This window comes from Phyllobates terribilis, unplaced genomic scaffold (genome assembly GCF_046119375.1).
Source record: "Phyllobates terribilis strain yellow unplaced genomic scaffold, ASM4611937v1 Scaffold_9__5_contigs__length_417890890, whole genome shotgun sequence".
Lineage (NCBI taxonomy): Eukaryota > Metazoa > Chordata > Amphibia > Anura > Dendrobatidae > Phyllobates > Phyllobates terribilis.
In genome coordinates, this window is record NW_027362769.1 from 149,376,956 (window position 1) to 149,402,467 (window position 25,512).

Below are 25,512 nucleotides of genomic sequence, written 5' to 3' on the forward strand. Positions count from 1 at the left end.
AGCACCGCAAACTATAACAGACACTGTGAGCAGTGGTGGAAACTCGGCTTTGGACCTGGGGAGGGGGGTAAAGCACGTGTGTTTTTAGAACAAACTACAGCCGGAGACAGGGGTTTTCTGAAGTCCCCTTTCCGTCCCCGATGGCTAATATGGCGGTATGCAAAGGGATTTCTTTTATGGGGTGGTTCATGGGGCTTACTAACGCTGCAATATTTAAAAAATGAACTTTAAAGGGTTTTTTTGGGCTTGAAGTAAATTTCTGCAGTCACTCTGCTTGACTGCAAATTGGCGCATCCTGTAAGTGTAAGGATTCCCTTCAATTGCCAGATCGAGCAGGCGGTCATCTACTTCTCTCAATGATCTAAGGAAAGAAGCAATGAAAGTCTAGTAGGCCTGTGACCACCAGTATACATATCGCATGAAAACAGTCACGCGACCGCCCGCTCGGTCTTCCAAATTGAAGGGACTCCTGACAGTGTGCATAATACACACTTTAAGAATTCACCAATCTGCAGTCGCTCTATGTGACTGCAGAAATTTAACTCAAACCCAGAAAACCCCTTTAAACTTGTAGCCTCTTGAGGCAGAATGAGTTTGGCAGGGGGTCTCTTGTAAAACATACTCTCCTAAGGTTCCCAAATCATGTGGCCATTCAGTGGGTGTAAAGATGCCCTCCATGTGAGCCCCTCATTAGACACTGTCAACCATCTCAAAAATACATGGATGACCCATTGCACATGACTGTGAGGCAGCCATATTGCCCGAGCTGCTTTCAAAAGAGAAATGGATTATAGGAACCTCTAGCCTTGAAATATGTATGGACGTCTATAGGGGAGGGCTGAGCATGCTGTCAGACCTGTGCAGAGGTTATTGTGCAGGGAGGAGGAGGAGGTGAGCTGTTACCATCACCTATTATCTTCATTACAATTGTGTTGTGGCATGCTCTGTGATCTGTGCAGAGGTCACTGTGCAAGGAAGAGGAGGTGAGCTGTTACCATCACCTATTATCTTCATTATAATTGTGCTGTGGCATGCTCTGTGATCTGTGCAGAGGTCACTGTGCAGGGAGGAGGAGGAGGTGAGCTGTTACCATCACCTATTATCTTCATTACAATTGTGTTGTAGCATGCTCTGTGATCTGTGCAGAGGTCACTGTGCAAGGAGGAGGAGGTGAGCTGTTACCATCACCTATTATCTTCATTAGAATTGTGCTGTGGCATGCTCTGTGATCTGTGCAGAGGTTACTGTGCAGGGAGGAGGAGGAGGTGAGCTGTTACCATCACCTATTATCTTCATTAGAATTGTGCTGTGGCATGCTCTGAGATCTGTGCAGAGGTTACTGTGCAGGGAAGGGAGAAGGTAAGTCGTCATCATCATCTTTTGTCAATGGTGTAATAAATATCTATATGTGATTTCTTTCAGAGTAACACTGCCTGTGATAATAATGAGGTGAATACTGAGAAATGTTCTCTACAGAACAACTATGTCAGCCTATTCTAACGTCTATAATTGAAAAGGGTAATATAAACAAAATCAACAAAAGTTCTTAAAAAAAAAGTTGCGTAAAATTCCTGATTAAAACAATATGACCATTTTCTGATCACAAGATTGTAATGTCAGCATTTACCTGATCGCAGATAAGTTCCCACTTTTTCTCGTTATCGTACTGACGCAGTAACCTGGCTTTATCAGGCGGAAGGTTCATCGCATTCTGGAAGAAGGAAAAACAAAAGTCATTAGGAACCGGAGCTGAACTTTGGAAGCTGTGGTGTTATGTCTGCCACTATCAGCAAGCAAGTTCACTGGGTAAATTCACATCAACAAGTGACAATCTGGAAGAGCCACAAAATATATTTATATTCACATATTATAAGGCAGGAAAATCTCCTATAGAAGCCTCGGCCCTGATCCGCATGTTACTTACAGTAATTAATATTTCTGAGCAAATAAACAGGATGTGTCACTTGCAATAAATACTTAATTTCTTTACCCAATGTAAATGCCGCTGTTCGCCTGAATCCGGCGATGCTTTTCTTTTGTTCCTGCGCCTCTCCATTCCTGAGGTATGGCACAATCTTTCTTGTATGTAAGTCTTATCTAGTTAGGCAAGTGGGTGTGGTCCTCAACTCCTCTAAGGCGGGTCTCCATAAGGACCATGCCTATTTGGCTAAAAAAAAAACTACATTTACATACAGGTAAGAGGGGGCCATATCTCAGGAACGGAGAGGCACAGGATCAAAAGAAAAATTATGCCGGATTCAGGAAAACAGCGGCATTTACACCAGTTAAAAAAAAATATATATTTTTGGCAAGTGATAGATCCTCCTTAAAGAAGATTTATTACATTTATTTGTTTTTTTTATTCCCCCAAAATGGTCTTCATAGACACATTATGAGTCGGCCGATCACTGTTCACATGTGGATTTTTTTTTTGTAAGGCAAGTATGTGATTATTTGGTAATTTTTAGCAAAATGCCAGAAGACCCCTTTAAGTATCTCAGTACGGCTGTAACCTTACTGGCAGAGATGTAAAAGACACTCCTTCATGTATACTCTCTGTGGAAATGTTATGTTACAGATGTGCTCACAGAATCGAATACTTTTACTTCTTTGTAAACTTTAGTAACAAGTCTAGGCGTCTCTGCCGTGAAGCAATTTTTCAGGTTATTAAATAGATTTCGCTATCTATGAAGTGTGGATTTACAGAAAGGTGAGCATTAAGCATTTGATATTATACATTTTTACAGGGGGTTTTCCAAAAATCACAAGTTATTCCCTATACATATTTACATACTAAGACTCTCCAAAAATTCTGAGAATTGTGTTGTACAAAGCCTTTCTTTGTACATTTTCAGCCTTTGCTCCATTCATTGTCTATGGGACTATTCCAAGCAGTCCCATAGACAATGAATGCACTTCCACTCCATACAAGATGGGGCTCTACAGAATGCGAGTACCAGGGTTCCAGAAAAACATTCTTGGGAACCCTGGGGCTCCAAGTGGTCAGCAAGTTACTATGGATAGGGGACAACTTAGAATTTTGGTTTGGAAAAAACCCTTTAAGAGAGGACTACACTTATTTTTTCTAACACAGAGCTCCAAATCCTCTGCATTATTATTACTCATTTTTTTTAGCTCTCAGACAAAGAGCCCTTTGAGGGTGTGAGTCTTTTTGCTGATTTTCTTGTGTAGAAACTCCCAAGTTTTCGAGGAGTTTTGGGTTTTCCTGGAGGATTTTGGAGAGTTTCCGTTCAATTTCTGCACCAGTTTCTGTGGATATACAATAAATGTACAAGATGGGAAAACCACGCTATAAAATGGAAACACAACTGGACGGATTCATTATTGCATTTGTGCCTTTTTTTGTCCAGTTTTTGTTTGGGTTTTTTTTTGCCTGTTTTTCATTTTGCACCTTGTTCTTTTAATTTGAGCCTTTTTTTAAAGTCTATTTTATATGCAGACTCACACTTTTTTACAGTGATTTTATGTCCTGTACGACTGTAATTTTTTGGTAAAACTTTGTGCCATTTCTAGCATAACATGTGACTTTTGCACTAAAAAAAAGTCACGAAAAAGGTAAAAGACAAAAATAAAGAGCATTGATGATTTTGAGAAAGAATCATTCACCACAGATGCCATTTTGAAGAATTTGTCCCAAAAATCGTCAACGAATGCCACAAGACAAAAAAAAAGAGAAGTAACAAAAAAAAAACACAAATGATCAATTGGGCACAAAGTTTATTACAAAGTTGCGGAACTTTCTGTTACTTACTAAACAATTTTTATTTACTAGTTCGAACAAGATGACAAGTGGGTTAAAGGGACAGTTGGGGCTTGGAGCCATACTTTTACATGGGATACCTTTATAGATCCCTTTAAGTCCCAGCAATTCCTTTACAGCGAACTGAAATAACTTGGCCGTGTGTCACTTCAGTGTGTTTTTTTAATGCGTTCTGAGACCTGCCCCGACTCGTTGTTTCCTCCCATAAAAAAGTTACATCTGTTCCCGAGAAGTATTTAATCAGCTTGGTGTTCACTGATTTAAAAAAAAAAAAAAAAGGAAAGTCTTGTAAAGTATCTGCCAAATTCTATAAGTGAAGCTTCAATCTTAAAGTACAAGAAACCAGAACCCTAATCACAGAAACAGATTATTCAATCACGGAGGCACAACGCTTACACTAAACCAAGTCCACATGTAGTTTTGGGTCATTATTTACATGTAGCAGAGCTCGAATTTGTCAATTTAATTTATTGCTAATCCTAAGACTCACATTGCGGTTCCATTGCATTTTCTAAAATTGCAGATTTACTTTGGCAAAAAAAATAACAACGTGTGAATGGAGGATAATGGAGGCCGCAAATAAACACATAGCTACTGTTTATTAAATGATAAGGCTCGCAAACTCAGCCCTGCTTTATCTCGAAAACTTAGCTCTGCTTTATTTCGCAAACTTAGCTCAGCTTTATCTCGCAAACTCAGCTCTGCTTCATCTCGCAAACTCAGCTCTGCTTCATCTCATCTCGCAAACTCAGCTCTGCTTCATCTCGCAAACTCAGCTCTGCTTCATCTCGCAAACTCAGCTCTGCTTCATCTCGCAAACTCAGCTCTGCTTCATCTCGCAAACTCAGCTCTGCTTCATCTCCCAAACTCAGCTCTGCTTCATCTCCCAAACTCAGCTCTGCTTCATCTCCCAAACTCAGCTCTGCTTCATCCCCCAAACTCAGCTCTGCTGCATATTAAGGGTGCAGTGGTATTTTAGGGTTTGGAAATTACATTTCGTACCAAGGATGCAACCAATATCAGACTGGGATAGCAAGGGCCCACCAGTAACCTTGACTCTGGCAGCCCACTTTTCAGCTACATGCAAATATAACATTATCCAAATGTACCTCTGCTTCTATATATTAATAAACTGGGTAGTTTGCTAGATGAATGATGAGACGCTTTTGTCTGTACATAGTAAATCAAATGTATTGGGCCAACTAATGCTCATATTGGGGGATAAATGGCTTAACTCTGCACAGGGGCCCACCGGGGGATTTACCTGCTCACCTGTGGGCCAGTCCGAGCCTGGATGCAACCCACACAACTGTGAGACGCAGGAGTCTGCAACCTGCTGCATTCTAGTTGTTGTGACACTACAACTCCCAGCATGACCTGGCGTTTGCAGGGAGTCATGCTTCTGAGATGTGCCGCCATCAGTGGGTATAATTGTCAACTTTCCCAGAATGCTGTACAGAATTCCAAAAAAAAGAACAGGTCTCCCAAAATAGTTGACAAAGTCCTTGAGAGAAGTAAAAGACACTCAAAATTGCCTAGAAAGCAGCACATTCAGAAGGGTCGGGATCCTCCCTAAAGAGACTCCAATCACAGGGTGTGGATTAATTTTGCGGCCTGATGAAGGTGTCATACACCTACTCATCGTTCAGGGGTATTGCTTTGGGGATGTGGTCTGTAAAAAGACTTTGGCACATGTCTATATACTTTGCGCGGCACATAAAAGGGGGCATAAAATGGGAGTTGACCTGTGAAAGTGGGCATGACTGTGAAAAGGAAATTGCAGAGAATATCACCTAAAGAGTTATTCACTAAAACTCAAGTTGTCACCTATCCAGTGGTCGGACCTCCAGCGATCTAAGATCGGGGCTGTGGAATCCCAAGAACAGACTGGACATACGCATGCGCGACCTGTGCTCCATTCATAGTCCATGGGACCTTCGAGTACAGCGCTCGGTTACTTCCGTCAGCCCCGTAGACAATGAATGGAGAGGAGGTCGAGCATCTTCAGTTTTGCTCAATTCACATTTTTGGGGTTTCAGAGCCCCGTTCTTACAAGGAAAGAAGTGTTGTTGTGAGGACACAGGCAGATGACCCAAAATGGCAAAATAGCACCGTCCCTGCTTCAAGAGATACGACCCATTTCCTTACAAATGATAGGACCTTCATTTAACCAACGCAAGCCACAACCTTTTTCTATGGAAACATCGGGCCAAGCACTTGCATGAACACACCGCAGCATAGCCCAGGGACGCTACCGGCTGAAAATACCGAACCAGCTGAGCAACATTTGATTTCTTGTTGGCACTGCTATCAGGAGATTGGCGGTAATAATAGTAATTTGGTGCCATTTTTAACTCAACTTGATGCTTTGCTTAATTTACGAGGAACAGGAATTTGTATGTGCATGTGCGGCCCGCACCTGTCTGCTAACCGGTGTCCCGCGGGAAAGATCACACACAATCCACGGCCAGGCAACTAAACTAATACCCCTGAATTCTGAGTAGTGTGCATGAGCCTTTCATCAGACCCCAAAATTAACTCAGATACCCTAAGACTTCAGACTTGATTTCCTTCCAAGGTTGTCCAGGAGGCTCCCAGAAAAAAAAGGGGCACCTCCCAGACTCCCAAAAGAGTTAGCAAATCTCCCAGGAGCTGGTTAAGCCTTCTGAAGCCTCTCACAAAGCAGGTTTTGACGGCACTTCAGTAGCGTAAAGGGGGCGTGGAAGGGTGTGGCACAGAAAAACGGAGAGGCTATAAGATAGTTTGGATATTTTTCAGGGGTAGCCTGAAAAGTTATCTGTCCAACATCCCCAACATGAATGCAGCAGCACACTAATGAAGATTCTGTTGGATCCACCATAATCTGTCCTGACGCCAAAGAAGTTATTCTAAGTCCCGGTACAAGAAGCAAGGACTCTCTGACTCTTGATGGAAGAAGAGTGAGCCGGAAGCGATGATGGAAAGTATATATTTTGGGGGTTCGAATGGTCACTGTCACTGTATAAACCCCCATAACTCAAGATAAGTGACTGGTTGGAGCTGTCAACTAAATATAGCTGCCATGACAGGTTCAACCAGTCACTTATCTTGAGTCTCCAAGACTTTCCAAAATTCTGAATGTCAAATGTATCTAGATAAATAGTGATTTATCAATTGCTGCATCTAGGTCACTATCTAATCCTACAGGATCTATAGTGAGGAGAGCGACAACCCTTGTGTAGCTATAATAATGACTTCCCAAGAGCAGATTAAAAGAGGATCCTTTACTTGCCATAAATACAGTACAGACCAAAAGTTTGGACACACCTTCTCATTTAAAGATTTTTCTGTGTTTTCATGACTATGAAAATTGTACATTCACACTGAAGGCATCAAAACTATGAATTACCACATGTGGAATTATATACTTAACAAAAAAGTGTGAAACAACTGAAAATATGTCTTATATTCTAGGTTCTTCAAAGTAGCCACCTTTTGCTTTGATGACTGCTTTTCACACTCTTGACATTCTCTTGATGAGCTTGCTCCGTATTTTTGTCTTTAACCTTTTCTTGCGACTTTTATAAAAGTGTCATGTTCCGCTAAAATGTCATAAAATGTGCGTAAAGAGGACAGAAGTACGTAAAATAACTCTGAGGAAGTACGGGGTGACATGAATATGTATACACAAAAAAGTCGCTGAAAATATCTTCTTTAAATTTTTCACTCTTTGTTTCATTGCAGCCATTTGGTAAATTCTAAAAAGTTCATTTTTTTTTCTCATTAGAGTACACTCTGCACCCCATCTTGACTGAAAAAAAGCAGAAATGTAGAAATTTTTGCAAATTTTTTAAAAAAAAGAAAAACTGAAATATCACATGGTTATAAGTATTCAGACCCTTTGCTCAGACACTCATATTTAAGTCACATGCTGTCCACTTTCTTGTGATCCTCCTTGAGATGGTTCTACTCCTTCATTGGAGTCAGCTTAAACTGCTAGGACTTGATTTGGAAAGACACACACCAGTCTATATAAAACCTCACAGCTCATAGTGCATGTCAGACCAAATGAGAATCATGAGCTCAAAGGAACTGCCCAAGGCGCTCAGAGACAGAATTGTGGCAAGGCACAGATCTGGCCAAGGTTACAAAAGAATTTCTCCCCATTACTCAAGGTTCCTAAGAGCACAGTGGCCTCCATAATCCTGGAAGAAGTTTGAGACCACTAGAAGTCTTCCTTGACCTGGCTGTCCAGCCAAACTGAGCAATTGTGGGAGAAGAGCCTTGGTGAGAGAGGTAAAGAAGAACCCCAAGATCACTGTGGCTGAGCTCCAGAGATGCAGTAGGGAGATGGGAGAAAGTTCTACAAAGTCAACTATCACTGAAGCCCTCCACCAGTCGGGCCTTTATGGCAGAGTGGCCCGATGGAAGCCTCTCCTCAGTGCAAGACATATGAAAGCCCGCATAGAGTTTGCTCAAAAACACATGAAGGACTCCCAGACTATGAGAAATAAGATTCTCTGGTCTGATGAAATGAAGATAGAACTTTTTGGTGATGATTCTAAGCAGTATGTGTGGAGAAAAGCAGGCACTGCTCATCACCTGCCCAATACAATCCCAACAGTGAAACATGGTGGTGGCAGCATCATGCTATGGGGGTGTTTTTCAGCTGCAGGGACAGGACGACTGGTTGCAATTGTAGGAAACATGAATGCGGCCAAGTACAGAGATATCCTGGATGAAAACCTCTTCCAGAGTGGTCTGAATCTCAGACTTGGCCGAAGGTTCACCTTCCAACAAGACAATAATCCTAAGCACACAGCTAAAATAACAAAGGAGTGGCTTCAGAACAACTCTGTGAACATTCTTGACTGGCCCAGCCAGCGGCCTGACCTAAACCCTATTGAGCATCTCTGGAGAGACATGAAAATGGCTGTCCACCAACGTTCACCATCCAACCTGACGAAACTGGAGAGGAACTGCAAGGAAGAATAGCAGAGGAACCCCAAATCCAGGTGTGAAAACCTTGTTGCATCATTCCCAAGAAGACTCATGGCTGTACTAGCTCAAAAGGGTGCTTCTACTCAATACTGAGCAAAGGGTCTGAATACTTATGACCATGTGATATTTCAGTTTTTCTTTTTTAATAAATTTGCAAAAATTTCTACATTTCTGTTTTTTTCAGTCAAGATGAGGTGCAGAGTGTACTTTAATGAGAAAAAAAGAACTTTTTAGAATTTACCAAATGGCTGCAAAGGAAACAAAGAGTGAAAAATGTAAAGGGGTCTGAATACTTTCCGTACCCACTGTGGGTGAAGGCATATCAAACAGACTTCAGATGAGGAGGAAGTTAAAAGAATAATGAGCAAATAAAAAAAAAAAAGGCGAAAAATACCAAAAACTAGCCGAAAAAATGCAAAATAATGAATGGGGTCCTATAAATTTTTTTTTCATTGTAAAGAAAACGTAATAAACACCTTGAAAAAAAAAATAACAAAAAGTACCATCCAGGTTTAATTATAATTCTGAAAAATTTGGATCAGTTTCTACTGAACAGAACTTAGATCATCACAGGGGTCTATGGGGTAAATCTGTAGTCACTGGATAGCGTCCCCCCTCCCGGTACCTGATCCCCTGTGATTTACAGTCTGAAATTGATCGAGCAGCGTGACGCTGACTCTGAGCATGCTCCTTACTCGCTTACATCTGCCACAAAGAAGGTCAGTTCCAGACCGGTATTAATACTCTATTCATGGAACTAATCCTATCTTTTAATCAGGCTACAAAAGCAAGCTGCTCGCCATCGCCGTCCGGCACGTTACAAGCACGCAGCGCACAATATGTTAAGAGGGACGCTCCAATTACCAGCGAGGATCCGACTGGACGTGTGACTCCTGCAAGACGCAACACGCCAATAGGACAATGGCTCAGGTCATAAGATTACAAAGAGCACAATATCCTGCCAGGACGGCCGGGGTCACACTGATGGTGACATCTTCCTCTAACGAAGACAGATTTCCATTCTCAAAAGTAAGCAAAAAAGCTTTCCGTTTCCATTTACAAGCACAGATCATCACTGTCACAAAAAGATTTTTGTGCAGAAAGTTTCAAAATACAACAAGCAATAAACTTTATTTACTGAAACTGGAATATCCCTTTAAAGAGGACCTGCCACTTGCTAAAAGTATGTCATTTTAAAATTGGTATAAATGCCGCTGTTCTCCTGAATCCGGCGATGTGTTTCTTCTCTTCCTGTGCCTCTCCGTTCCCGAGATACGGCCCCATCTTTCCATCCTGTGTATAAATCTAGTTTTTTAGCCAAGTAGGGGTGGTCTTCAAGAATAGGCCCACAGAAAAGATGTGAAGACACCCCCACTTGGTTAACAAGATAGATTTATTTACTGGCAAAGAGGAGTCCATATCACACGAACGGTGAGGCGCAGGAAGAAAAGGAAAAAAGTGCCGGATTCAGGAGAATAACGGCATTACACCAGATTAAAAAGAAATGACATATTTGTGACAAGAGACAGGTCCTCTTTCAAATAATTGTCCCATGCAGAAAAAAAAACCTGGGTATATAGGTAGAAGTTTAATAGAGAGGTCATCTGTTTGGGATGACCCTCGCTAGGCGCTGGGCGGGGAATAGAGCTGGAGTGCCAGAGGCTTCAGATATAGCCTAGTCCTTCAGTCTAATTTGCAAATAAAGTCAAACACTATGGTAGATCTGAAGCCTCTGTCACTCCAGCTCCATTCCCTACCCAGCACCGCCTCCTGCCTGACTGACAGCCTCTATGCTGTGTGACTTCAGGTAAAGGTGCAGTCAGTCAAGCAGGAGGAGGTAGACAATAGAGCTGGAGTGACAGAGGCTTCAGATCTACAAATAGCACTTCAGCCTCATTTGCATTTCAATTGAATTGCTGATTTCTCAGTAACGGAGGAGCGGACTGGCCATGTAAAGGTGTTGCTGGACTTGTCTTTGAAAGAGCTACATGCACATACTGTATAAATAGTTTTGGGGTGAAATCCTGACTAGAGATGAGCAAACCCGAACTGCAAAGTTCGGGGTTCGTACCGGACACTGCTGAACTGGAAGTTAGTTTTACAATTCGGGGAGGTGTGGGGGGGGGGAGGATATTCCAGCTCCAAAGTTCAGGTCCCCATTGATTTCTACAGGGTTCGGATTCAAGTTTGGGTGTCAGTTCTTCTGGTACCCGAACTGAACTTTGGACTAATGTTCGGCCGAACCCAATGAACCAGAACTTCCATGGGTCCGCTCATCCCTAATCCTGACGGATTAATTTTAATTCCCAGTGAGATAGAATGCCCGGACTCCTGATTGATACATTGTAGCAAACCAATATTTGTCCAGAGGAAACATAGCCTGGATACAATTGTATCCACTTCCCAAATAAGAGCAGAACTGTGTTCATCAGAGCATGCTGGGACTTGTAGCTTCATCGTTGCTGGAGATCCACAGGTTGGAGATCTGTGCCCTAAAGGGTTATCCACTGGACTATTAAGTCATTACACTTATGCTATCGTTCTGTCCAACACCCATTTTGCAGATGTTCTGACTATGCTGTAACCGAACGCACTTAGCAGTACTAATAACATAAATAAATCATGGCAGAAAGGGAGAAGTAATCATATTCACCAGCTCGCTGACACATCCGCCCTCCGATAAGAAAATCATATGGATGATATTATGAACAGCTCCCACTTACTGATCTGTTTTCGGCCAAATACAACTTGGATCCCGTTATGTATCTATTTCCCAAGAAAACTGAAAACTCCACAATTACATAACAGATTTGTTCCTAATTCCTTCCCACATACAGATTATTCAACCAGGGTGTTGTCATTGACTTCTCCCTACAATATTCATATTTTCAAGTATTTTTGGCTCAGGGTTTGGGATCCGAGCTCTAGGCACAGTTACACAGTACAGCGGAGGGTGTTCAAGAAGGGCCGGTACTGTCCAAAAGGCACGTCCGGGCTGCCAGTTGGACAAATACATTCAAGGCTTCAGGGACATTTGGTGCCAAAAGCATCCTCTTCCAATCAGGGTCTGTGTCAAATCCCGCACAATAAATGTACTTAGAAATTAATGGCAGCCTTTTATCACCATGTTGTATTTAGGTCCAAAATCTTGTGCTGATTAATTTCACATTCTATGTTTTTGGCATATGGCGCTTCAATTTCCCAAAGAGTTAAAAGATAAAGGCTGCCGGCAGTCACCACTAGAGGGAGCTTAAGAGCGTGTTGCATACTAGGTAACTATTGAATTCAGTGTATAACCAGTATGCGCTAAGCTGCCTCTAGTGGCAATTTTTTCCTTTGCAGTATAGGTGGATTTTTAGAAAACTTAAAGACAAGTCAAACATTTTTATCCATGTGGTTCTGAGTGCGGAGATATACCCATTGATCTCTACAACAAAAAAGCAAGAATGCTCAAATGAATGCTGCTCTCCTCAAAAGCGCAAAAGAGTCAAAATTAAAAAATATACATATGTTTTAGTGGTGACCATCATTTTTTGTAAAGGGAATCTGTCAGCAGGATTTTGCTATGTAATCTGACAGCAGCATGATGTAGGGACAGAGACCCCAATTCCAGAGATGTGTCACTTAGCTTGCTAGGTGCATTAGTTGTGATACAATCACAGTTTTCTCTGCCGCAGATCTAGCAGAGCTCTGAATGTTGAGTTGTGTATAACCCCACCCACACCTCTGATTGGCTGCTTTCTGTGTATACTGTATAGTAACAGAAAACTGCTAATCAGTGGTGGGGTGGGGTTGGACCAGGAGGCACGAGACACCTAGTCCTGTAGTGAAAATCTCCTGCTAATAAAACACTGATTTTATTGAAACATCCTAGTAAATGATACATCACCGGAATCAGGGTCTCAGCCCCCACATCATGGAGCTCTCAGATTACATAACAAAAACCTGCTGACACATTTCCTTTAAATCATATCACAACCTCATAAGTATTTATAGAGGGATCCAACATTCAAGATTCCCCCTGGTTCAAGTGACGTGATTCTTCTCCCCAATATGTTGCAATAGAAATTTTGGATGCACCCATCAAGCAATTGTTATGGTGGCAATATTCATTGTAGATTTTTTGTCACTTTCATCGGAGCAAAAGTTACCATCTATCGATGATATAATGTTGCATCGCAACTTCATCTCAGTGCTTTTTGGTGCCTACACAAGCCAATGGAGGATATCTAACATGGCTTCCTCGGCAAAATCAGCTGTTTTCTGTTGATTCTGGATACAAAATTGTGAGGACACGATTGCTCAAAGGGGTTCATTGTTTTGGACGATCTCAAGGGTGATTCGACAATGTGCCGCCTTTGCTGAAACTCCGAGCGATCAGCTGTAATCTGTGGAGAAACCTTGCAGTAAGTGTTGGATTTCCCTGCAGCACTCCTACAGGGGAAATTAAGTATTACACAGCGCCCATTCAAATCAATGGGTTGTCTGTATAATGCAGAAAAGGACACGTCCTCCAGAAGGGGAGACTCTTTCCAACCATTCTCCACTCCAAGATGAAGATCCTAAACAGCGGACCCCCTTCTAGCCCATTGGAGGAAAGTATTCTACATACTGATCTCTACATGTCCCTATATCAAAAAGAATATAAAATGTAACTTATTATTAAGACTTCTATTCTAGGTAGACAGAAAGTCTGAGGCCACCTGGCAATGATGGCATCTTACTGGGCCACCATCACACACAAAACTTCTAAAAAAAAGTCACACTTTTTCCTGCAACTTTTTGGATACGGTCTTAGAAACTGAATTTGCGATCAACAGGGGACAATATCTCCAAAGTCATAGCACATTAGGTCCCCTTCTGAGATATACAAAACTGCATGTATGAAAAAAGTCCCAAAAAATGCCCAACGTCAACCCATTCTCATACCCTGCAAGATCCTGGGTGCAGCCCAACTATGTAAGGAATATAATAGGAGCACGACGCAATGAAAAAGCCTGTGTTCCAAATCGTTCCATGGAAAGAACCGGGCTAAATAATGATGTCAGAATTCCCGAGATTTACTGAAATGAAGATCTGTTAAATAAAGTGATGGCTTCCACAGTTGCAAGCAGAATAAATCCTTCTGATGGTAATTAGGTTAAACAGTTCAGCAGGTCTGCTTGAAAGAGGAGCGTGGTGCGGAATAAAAATGAGCGTGCATAATATTTCCAGACTCCGACCAGCCTATTACAAAGGAAAGACGGAGAATTAATTCTACCTCAGTACCAACAATGTCTATCTGCCTCCAGCTTCAAACTGTGTGAAAAAAAATATAACTTACATAATAGGCGGCTATGAAATCGCTTGCTCTTAAAGGGGAGTCTTAAAATAAATTGCTCCTAATTACTCTGGGGGGAAAAGGTGACAGTTCTCTAACTGCCTATTTCCTTCATTTCCATAATTTCGCATTTCTGATATTTTTTTTTCTTTTTTAGAAAAATTGCTTAATAAACTTTTTTTTTTGCAATAAAGCAATTTACAAATAAGTCTAGGGTAGATATTAAAGGGGTGGAAAACTTATAGTTTAAAGCAGGGATGACCTAAATTCTGTAGCCAAAGAGGCTTCTGACTAACAAAAATCTTAAAGGGAATCTGTCTGTAGGATCAATCCTTGGACATGTAGGTCATTGTGTCACGCAAGGTGTGGGAAAGAAAAAGTGCAACACGAAGGGAAGATGGGGAGGAAGCCCAAACACTAAGGAAAGGGGGAGTGGAGACCCCTAGGCAGATCTAATATCACCCTGCCTACTCTACCGTCCCTATATACAGTAGGTTCCACAGCTATCACCGAGCAGGACCCTAAACGCTGGATGACCCTAGAGCTTGGTCCTAGATATGGAGGGGGAGGGGTGAGAATTGGTCAGCCCCCACTACAAACTAAAGACAACAAGGTAGACAAGCAAAGGGGATTAACTTAGCTTGAGCAGACACCAGAGGAGTAACGCCAACTGTCCTCGAAGGGCACCAGAGAAGAAGCCAGCCAATAGCAGTGCTCCAAGCATGCACAAAGATACATAGAAGTATCACCGGAGATTGCCTGGAGCAAACTGAGGGTTTTTAACTCCCATGCAAGAGTGTGTCAATCAGCAGCAGGAGGGAGGTCACCGCTGGGTCTTAAAGGAAGAAGGATTAAGAAGGTGTCTGCAATGTCAAGAGCAGTGACCTTCTAGAACTAGATCCAGAGCGACTGTCTATTACACCTAACACACCTATGACACATTGACAGTTCAGGAGAGCAGACTTTCAGTCATTACATGTCTCACACTGGTAACGCCTCCTTTCATTTACAATATGCTCTGATGGCGGAGTCTCCGGGTGATCTATGCCCGGCCCATAGATCTTAACAGTTCATTTACATATTAAGAAAAATGTGGATTTCTGTGGAATAAGACATTGGATCGCAGAAATCAAGGTGTCAGTTTATTCAGCTTCCTATGACCTGTGTGCCCATATAGACGGCTTAGGAGGGTTGATCCTACTGACAGATTCCCCTTAAAGAAGTTTTATCAACTTATAAAGGAGTGGCATAGTGCTAAGATATGCCATCACTTTACTATTGGAGGGGGTACAATCTTTGGGAATCCAACCTATGTTTATACAGAGATTTTTTAGTTGCTTTCTTCATTTCTTAATGGGTATAAAAAAAAATATCCAGAAAAAAAATGCAGGTGGTAGAAATTGCTCAGGAAATGACTAAAAAATGGTAAAAAAAAATAAATAAAAAAATAAGACGCTTCAGGTTCCCAAAACTCCAGAGACAAGGAGCAATTCCCGAACAATTTCTGAATGAACAATGTGTGTTATTAACTGACGGAAAAAGACGCAGTGTGAATATACTCTTTAGCTAAAAAAAAGCTACATAAAAACTCTGCGTGAACAATATTTAAATTAAAATGATCGCCAAAATGTTAAGCTATGTCTATTAGGACATTAGATTTCACTTTTATAATAATGGGCACTTTTCCAGTTACCCCACCGTCTCCTTCTTGCCAAATGTGTCTCATACTGGTCCGCTGGCAGCTTTCTTTACGACAAGCGCACCAGATGTCCTGTGTTTGGCTTATACGCCTATAATTAGAAGCACCACCGGACTTTGCCAAACAGGTGTATGCAATCCGCCCTCCAGAATTTCATAGTTCGAGAAAAAAAACGAGCTTCATACTTAATTCAAAACGTTAAAAAATTCAGCTGTGATTGCTGTTAGCCTTGATATCCTACTCCCCACGTCTCACATTGCCCAAGGTCCAGGAAGCTGAGATACTGTTGAATAATTGTCCATACTTCTAGCGACGTTTAACTCCCACCATCAAGTCCAAGCAGAACCCAAAGTTACCCCAAGAAACGTCCCCGGCCCACATGGACAGGGTTGGACTGGCGCACCAGAGAGCCGGAGAATTCTCCGGTGGGCCCTGGCTTATCTTTCAGGAGCATTCATAGTGCAAACCTTGCAGTTGCTATGGGGCTCTTGAGTGGGGGAGAAAGGTGGGCCCTCAGAATCAAATCCTCTGGTGGGCCCAATGTTCTTCAGTCTGACACTGCACGCGGAGTTTAAAAAAATCCAGGACATGGATGATACACAGTGGTTACAGTAATCATTCAGGCACCAGGCCAATGCCCAAGAGACCGTGGCCACCAATCAGTTACAACTTTCTTGTGAGTTTTCCCACAAAAAAAAAAACATTCATCACCTAGTCTCATAATAGGAGATAAATGAATTATCCTCAACAAACACTAGTTGGTCCAGGAACCCCAGATATACAGAGTTTACATAGTTGCCAACATTTCAGGGGCGCTCACGACCTGTCCCCAAACCTTCCTGGGAACGTCACGGACCCACCCTGGAATCCAGAAGTCTGGGGAAATTCAGGACAGTTGAAAACTATGCATATAAGAGAGTCTGCATGGAGAGGTAACTGAGCATGCTCACATTTAAAGGGACAGACAGAAAGAGTGAAGCAGCACTCAGCTGTTTCTGTCTGTGCCGATGACAAAGCAGGGAGACGCAGTGTGCGTATTTAGCCTCTTCTCAATTCAAGCTCTTCCAGAAACTCATATGTCAACTGTCCTGATATTTTGGAAAAAGTCCTAGCAAACAAGTGGGGTTTCATGCAGAAAAGAGATTTACAAAAGCAGCACCCACAAATGGGTGGTTCCCAACGGGACAGGGGCAGAGTCTGTGGCAGGAATAAAGAGTTCCTAAATTGCCAACACCAATGTTGGTAAGTATGCATACTAAAGTTTCTAACTCATGCCAATGATAGCATGATTGATTTACAGGTTTGTCTCGTGTCGTAGCGTAAACCCCTGTTACGGTTTTACTGTTGGGCTTATAAATGATGGTCCAGTGCAGAGAACCCCCTGATAAGACGTTGTTGTGTCCTACGAGTACATTTCCATGGCATAATAGTGAGCCACATGCAATTTTACTATTTAAGTGCCAAAAATTGCATCACAAAACTACAGTAACATTTCTTTCACCCAGAGTTTATTTTTTGGTTTGTTAAAAAAAAAAAAAAAATTTAGAATTTTTTTAAAAACCTTTATTGTGTCCTTTCTGAAAGAGGTTGTCCACTACTCGGACCACCCATTTCAAATTCCTATGTTTTCCCCCAGTAAAAAAATAACTTATACTCACCTCCAGTTCCTCAGTGTCGGCACTCACTCTCCCAGGGATCACATGACATTATTACGTCAAGTGATCCCTGTGGCCAATCAGTGCTGGCTTCAAACACTTCTCTTTCGAACATAACAGATGTGCATATGAAGTGAGAGGGCAGCAGCAGCTCTCACTTCCTCTGGATGTCTTGATTTGTCCGAAGGAGGGGAAAATGAAGCCAGTGATTTGGCGATCCCCGGGAAAGCCAATGCAGACACCTCTGTAACGGCACTGGCACTTGAGGTGAGTATATGTGTTATTATTTTACTGAGGAAAAACATAAGTAGGTTGCATCAAGTAGTGGACAACCCCTTTAAGGTTTTTTACGTCCTATAGAAAATATGTGTCACGCAAGGTGTGGGAAAGACTTAGTGCAAGACAAAGGGAAGAGGGAAAAGGAGCCCAGACTCTAGGGAAAGGGGGGACCTCCTAGGTTGATCGAGCGTTACCCTGTCTCCCCTAACGTCCCTGTATTGGCTCTTCACCAATCGCCGCAGGCGTACTTCGCCCTGTCTTTCCCTGGCGTATGTCAAAGGCTAGGGAAGGGAGGAGATGAGCGCTAGTTCTTCTCCACTAAACACTATAAACAACAGGGGTACACTAACAGGGGGAAATTGCTTAGCTTTAGACAAACTCCAGACAAATGCGCACATGTCCTCAAGCTCCAGAGAGGATGAAGTTCTTGCTCTTGCTAAAGCTTTCACAAATGTAAAGGACATATTGATATTCATGCTATGGCAACTCCATTTTGTCTGCTTGCTTCAAAATCATGTTATTATACTCTTTGCATAACATACATTCTTTCCTTCTTTCCTCTTGATTCACATGCAACTTTCCCACACTAACCTTTTCTCTCAAGAACATTCTATGAGACACCCTGCTCCTGTTATCTAGCTAGTCTGAGCCGGGATGTATAACCTTGTAACTTTCCATCGTACACCGAACTAACAATAATATATGTGTATTTCCGTAATAATTGTACTAACATTGGTTCAAGCTTGTAGTATGGCTGTAGGTGATTGGATATTAATAAACTCAAAACAATATAAAACGTTAAGTAGAAATAAACGGGGTTAGAGATTCTTGAATCCCCCCATACAGAGCTTTGCCTCCGTCTGGTTTTCTATTGGATTGCGCAATCAACCTTGTAACATAATAATTTGACACTCACTTGGTCAACCATGAAGGGTCATTACTGCCCGCCCTCAACACAAGTAGTAATGAATATCGCTGGCACCTCCCTCTGAAACACAGCAGGTATTTATACACCCAGGGAGGGTGTTAATTAGCCAGAGAGAGGTAGCAACTGGGTCCTAGAGACAGCCTCTAAGAAGATGTCAGTAAAGCCAAACGTAGACATCTCCTGCAACCAACTGCAGGGCGACTGTCTGTCACCTCTGACACACCCGTGACAATATGTCAGGGAAAAAAGCAATATCTAGAGCAATCTTTTTGAGAAAATTCTTTTAACGCAAAATGAAAAACTAAAAACACGGAAAGCCCAATAAAAAATAAATTCAAATATACATACTATTGACTTTCATGCATTATCTGGCTAAAAATAATGGTGAAATAACGATTACGCTACCGCCCCATGGAAATACACCATAATAAAGCACACAAGAAGGAATTGCCCCAAAATCACAACCCCTAGGGGGTACGCTACTCTTATGGGGAGCTGGTATTATTAAACCTCCCTTGCGCATCTATTTTCCAATCTGATTCGATATGATGCATTAGGAGACGTGATCGTCGTCCTCAGAGACCTCACGGGAATAACAATCCAGTTTCCAGACTATTGTAGTATAAAGATATAATGAATTTGTATAATTGTCTTGTACATCATCCATTGGTCTTCCTATAAATAGAAGTGGAGGAGAGGGTCGGGGGGGACTCGGTGGTGAGTGAAGCAATTAGAGAAATGTGTTCTCCGGCGACAAATGAAGAGAAAATAATAGCATTGTCGCGTGACTAATATTGTAATCGTCTAAAACTTTCACACTCATTGAGGAACAAAGCAAATAAACATGGCCATGTTTTCTGAAATTCTCAAGAAAACAATTAGTGAGAAATCCGTCTTGAGCTCATTAAGTCTATTTGGCACCTCTCTGCTACGTGACTTCTTCACACGGTGTGGGAGGAGCGAGGAAGACGTGAAGCACCAGACAAAGGACATCTGAGGATGCAACCTGGAGGAAATGTGCATCCTTTCTTATGTCTAAGGACCACAAACTCACACAATGTAATCCATCGCTTCGGGGGATGGAGCACCTCTTCTACAATTGTTTAGATGCACTCTGTGCTCCTTACTCCATATCTGACACTTAAGCCTCATTCAGACGTCTGTATTTCAGGTCCGTGTTTTTCAGGGATTGAACACGCACCCATTACAGTCCACTTTGCTGTTCACATTTTTGAATACCATGTGTCCATTTTTTGATCCAAGTCATGGATAGACGTTAAAAAGGTTGTCCACTACCTGCACATTGTTGGCCTACCCTTAGGATACGTCATCAAAATCTGATCGGCCGGGGTCCAACACCCAGCACCACCGCCGATCAGCTGTTATCGATGTCGGACACTGGCTGGAAGTACTTACTTGCCGATCTGACCGTCTACTTTTATAGGAATAGAGGAGGATGTGTAGACTCCTGTGGCAGCCACTACAAGTAGACGGCCAGTTCGGCAAGTAAGTACTCCTGGCCGGCGGCTGCCGACACTGATAACAGCTGATTGGCGGGGGTTTTGGGGTGTCAGATCTAGACCGATCAGACATTGATGACTTATCCAAAAGACAGGCCATCAATATAAAAGTAGTGGACAACCTCTTTAACCATACAAGTCTAGGAGTCCATGAAAATGCAAGGTAATACCATTATTGTGCTGTCTATGCTAACAATGTAATGGGTAGGAGAAGCTGATGATAAAAACAGAAACACTGACCAAATACTGATGAAAATCTGATCCAAAACACTGATGAAAAATTGTTCCATTTTTTTTTCACGTACGTAGGATGCATTCACTCATTCGTGTGAATTTTAACATCTATGAAAAATGGACAGTTTTTCATCTATGTGCCATTTTTCCTCGATTTTCTTCTCATCTGTTTATTTTTTCACTGAAGCAAACAGACTGCACATGTTTTATCCATAGAGTCTTAGCAATGGTCAGTTAAAAATGGATGAAACTAGAATGGAACTTTGAAGAACAAAGTCTGAAGTATGAAGTTCCTACTTTCATCCGTCTCTCATAAATCCCCATAGACTTTGATGGCCAAGACTGATCTGAAAAACAGATGAGAATAGGATCCGCTCTGAGTCTAACAGGCCGGAGACACGGATCCATTTTTAATACAGATGTATGTATTGATCAATAAAACTCTATAAGTCCGACAAAAAAAATGGACAGCACACAGACGTGTACAACGGATGTGTGAATGAAGCTTTAGAGTCGGTTCAAGGGACCCAGTAGTAAGACCCCCAGTGTTCAGTAATTTACTATCTTGGGAATAACCACTTAAAGGATGCGTGGCTTTCCAGAAGGGTTTGTCAGTGACCGGGAGATTTGCAGACTTTTACGGGAATCAAGGATATCTCCTCTTGGGGACAATCTGGGAGAGGAGGCAAATATGCTTAAAAGGCAATGCCATTTAGGATTGAAACATTCCTAATAAATACAGGAACTTAAAAGTGAGTGTGTCAGCCCGACTTTACAATATAAACTAAGCACATAGCCTTGTAGGGAATGTTATCCCTATAGAAATGGCAGCTTTAGTGTTCGAATTGCTGCCTCCATTCTGCAGAAACTTAAGCAAACATACTAATTAGGGTGCTCCGTGCATCCTGGGTGTGGCCAAGAGGCTCAGTGCACCGATCTGCCCATTGGCTTTTTATGTCCCTATCACACTCGCGGGTGACTGGGAACGCGGCCTTACCTGAGCTTTCTCTGCAAACAGTGCTCACTCCAGGCAAGCCAGAGCTGTCACTCACCAGTGATAGAGGTGGGTCATGAAAACCAGTGGGTGGAATGGAGCACTGAGCCTCTTGGTCACACCGAGGGTGCAACGAGAACCCTAATTAGTCGGTTTGCTTAAACTTCAGTTTCCGCAGAACGAAGACACTAAAAGTGCGATATCTATAGGGGCTACAGTGGGTACGGTGATTCTCATTTGGTCTGACATGCACTGTGAGCTGTGAGGTCTTATATAGACAGGTGTGTGCCTTTCCAAATCAAGTCCTATCAGTTTAATTAAACACAGCTGGACTCCAATGAAGGAGTAGAACCACCTCAAGGAGGATCACAAGGAAATGGACAGCATGTGACTTAAATATGAGTGTCTGGGCAAAGGGTCTGAATACTTATGACCATGTGATATTTCAGTTTTTCTTTTTTAATAAATTTGCAAAAATTTCTACATTTCTGTTTTTTTTTCAGTCAAGATGGGGTGCAGAGTGTACTTTAATGAGAAAAAAAAATTAACTTTTTAGAATTTACTAAATGGCTGCAATGAAACAAAGAGTGAAAAATGTAAAGGGGTCTGAACACTTTCCGTACCCAATGTATATCCCCTACAAGGCTATGTGCTTAGTTTCCACTCTCAGTTTAGGCTGATAGACCCCCTTCCTTTTTATACAGCTTGTTAACATTTCTATTCTCAGCCATCTTTCTGGGTGATACAGGATTTCACTTCTACAATGCTATTTTCCAAGTGAGCTAATCTGTCTGAGAATGTAATGATAATGGCTACAGGATTTATTACTGTATACCGGGGCGTTACAAGCACTAATGGGACACGATGAACTTTAATATGGTGTATTGGAAATCCAACATGGTGTCTGTCATTTTAGCAAGAAAAAAAAAATATATATATTTTGGTGTAATCTGTAACAGAGGCAAGGTAAGAACACAGCCACGTAACAGCACATATCCTCATAATAATTACTTTCTTTTAACTCTTGTTGCTGGAACTAATGGAGATCCATTTCTCCGCACCCTAGGTATGTGTTCAGTCCTTCTCCCACCCTCCCTTTAATGAGTTATATTTTTTGCATTGAATGGGATACTATATGGGATCAATTAAGGTACACTCCTGATAAAATGTATGTAACGTGTTATGCCTAGTGATGGGCCTGAGGGTGTGGAGTTTGATACCCCTTTAATATTTTTTCAACCCCCCTATCATGCTCCAGCCCCTTATGCCCCCCACTAGGCACAACCTTGGGCAACATCTGCAAGGAGCTTGTATGTTCTCCCCGTGTTGCAATAGATTTTCTCTGGTCCCCTCCAAAAGACAATCTCTGTACAGCGCTATAGACCATGTTAGTGCCATACAAGAAATTAATAAATAAAATAACATATTTTACCTGGATTTTTTCTTTAATATTTGGAAGTATCCAATTCTGAAAATGACTTACAATCATTTTGTTTTGATTTTTTTTTTTTTTTTTTTAGCAAAAAAAACAAAAAACACATTGTCGTCATTTTTCTACTCCATTATTTTGACGCCCAGCCTGGCATTAACCACTGGCGCTTGGTAGAAGATTCCTCCGTCCTACGTGTATTTTCTACACTTGTTTGTGCATTTTTTGACTCCCACTGTGACGAGGTCTGGACAAACTGGGATAATTTCATATTTCTCTTCTCTCTTTTTTTTTTTTTTTTTTTTTTTTTATTGCTTTGAGTCATTCGGCCCCCGATTCACAGACACGGAGCACAGAAGTGCTTTTGTTAATGCACTATGATGGGATATAAAAATGGCCTTTAGTCCAGCTGCTGGGGACCCTCTCAAAAGCCATTTGCGTGATGAAGCTTGGCTCGCAATTAACATGTTACTATTTGTTTGTGCTTTACGTAACACATTTGAGAATTACAAAAAATATATATATATATGATTTTAAAGGGGTTTCCTAAACTCGAGAACGGGGGTCTGAAATGTCTCATCGGACAGCTGGATCCATTGTTTATGGGACTGCAAAAGAAAGAAGAGTACTGTACACCACTCCATTTCAGAGCAATATCCTCAGAATTGTTGGGTCCTCCAACGATTAGCAAAATATAACCTAGTCACAGGAAACGTCCAAATTTTGCTCAAAAAGGAAAAGCAACTGAAACAGATTCCGTGACGTAAGAATACAACGTTTCAAGAACTAATGACATCACACAGGTCATTACAGAGAGAAAGTAACCAGGCTTTTTGAAACTGATTATGTCACAGAAGACTACAAGCTTTGTCATCAGTCGCTTGGAACCATCATATAAGGCTGTTGGTTATGTCACTAGGATAGAATGATGTCATACAATACTGCTATCTAACAGCTGGTGACATCACACAATGCATCTATCTACCAGGATAGTAGGAACTGAGGACATCACTGAAGACTACTGCTTACCAGGTCACTATGACATGGTACAAGACAGCTGCCTAATGAGTCATTATGGGCTAATTACATCACTAAACTAATTATATCAGGTTAACAGGAACTAATGACGTTACAAAAGGTCCATGTCTATAGGTCCACAAATAGCGGCCACGTTATCAGGAGCTAAAGATATCACATACAGCTTTATGGTAAATAAAAACTGATGAGATGACACAATACAGCTATTTATCAGGTGACTAGGAGCTGGTGATATCACACAATACCGCTATTTATCAGGTGACTGGGAGCTGATGACATCACACAATACAGCTATTTATCAGGTGACTGGGAGCTGATGACATCACACAATACAGCTATTTATCAGGTGACTGGGAGCTGATGACATCACACAATACAGCTATTTATCAGGTGACTGGGAGCTGATGACATCACACAATACAGCTATTTATCAGGTGACTAGGAGCTGATGACATCACACAATACAGCTATTTATCAGGTGACTGGGAGCTGATGACATCACACAATACAGCTATTATTCAGGTGACTAGGAGCTGATGACATTACACAATACAGCTATTTATCAGGTGACTGGGAGCTGATGATATCACACAATACAGCTATTTATCAGGTGACTAGAAGCTGAGGACATAACACAATACCACTATTTGTCAAGTGACTAGGAGCTTATTACATCACACAATACCGCTATTTATCAGGTGACTGGGAGTTGATGACATCACATAATATAGCTATTTATCAGGTGACTAGGAGCTGATGACATCACACAATATCGCTATTTATCAGGAGACTAGGAGCTGATGACATCTCACAATACAGCTATTTATCAGGAGACTAGGAGCTAATGACATCTCACAATACGGCTATTAATCAGGTGACTGGAAGCTGATGACATCACACAACACAGCTATTTATCAGGTGACTGGGAGCTGATGACATCACACAATACAGCTATTTATCAGGTGACTGGAAGCTGATGACATCACACAATATGGCTATTATTCAGGTAACTAGGAGCTGATGACATCACACAATACAGCTATTTATCAGGTGACTGGGAGCTGATGATATCACACAATAAAGCTATTTATCAGGTGACTGGGAGCTGATGATATCACACAATACGGCTATTTATCAGGTGATTAGAAGCTGATAACATCACACAATACCGCTATTTGTCAAGTGACTAGGAGCTTATTACATCACACAATACAGCTATTTATCAGGTGACTGGGAGTTGATGACATCACACAATATAGCTATTTATCAGATGACTAGGAGCTGATGACATCTCACAATACAGCTATTTATCAGGTGCCTGGAAGCTGATGACATCACACAATATCGCTATTTATCAGGAGACTAGGAGCTGATGACATCTCACAATACAGCTATTTATCAGGTGACTGGGGGTTGATGACATCTCACAATACAGCTATTTATCAGGTGCCTGGAAGCTGATGACATCACACAATATTGATATTATTCAGGTGACTACGAGTTGATAACATCACACAACACAGCTATTTATCAGGTGACTAGGAGCTGATGACATCACACAATACAGCTATTTATCAGGTGACTGGGAGCTGATGACATCACACAATATCGCTATTTATCAGGAGACTAGGAGTTGATGACATCACACAATACCG

The 25,512-nt window shown here is 41.7% G+C and overlaps 1 protein-coding gene across 7 annotated transcripts in view; it reads right to left on the minus strand.

The window, feature by feature from the left end:
• FMNL2 (formin like 2) overlaps nt 1-25,512 on the minus strand; it is a 235,233-nt gene that overhangs the window by 101,730 nt on the left and 107,991 nt on the right. For all 7 annotated transcript variants that reach the window (XM_073647171.1, XM_073647168.1, XM_073647172.1 and 4 more), the window contains exon 2: nt 1,628-1,711. In XM_073647171.1, the coding sequence (XP_073503272.1) occupies nt 1,628-1,711 (84 nt within the window). The remainder of the gene's footprint in view (nt 1-1,627; nt 1,712-25,512) is intronic.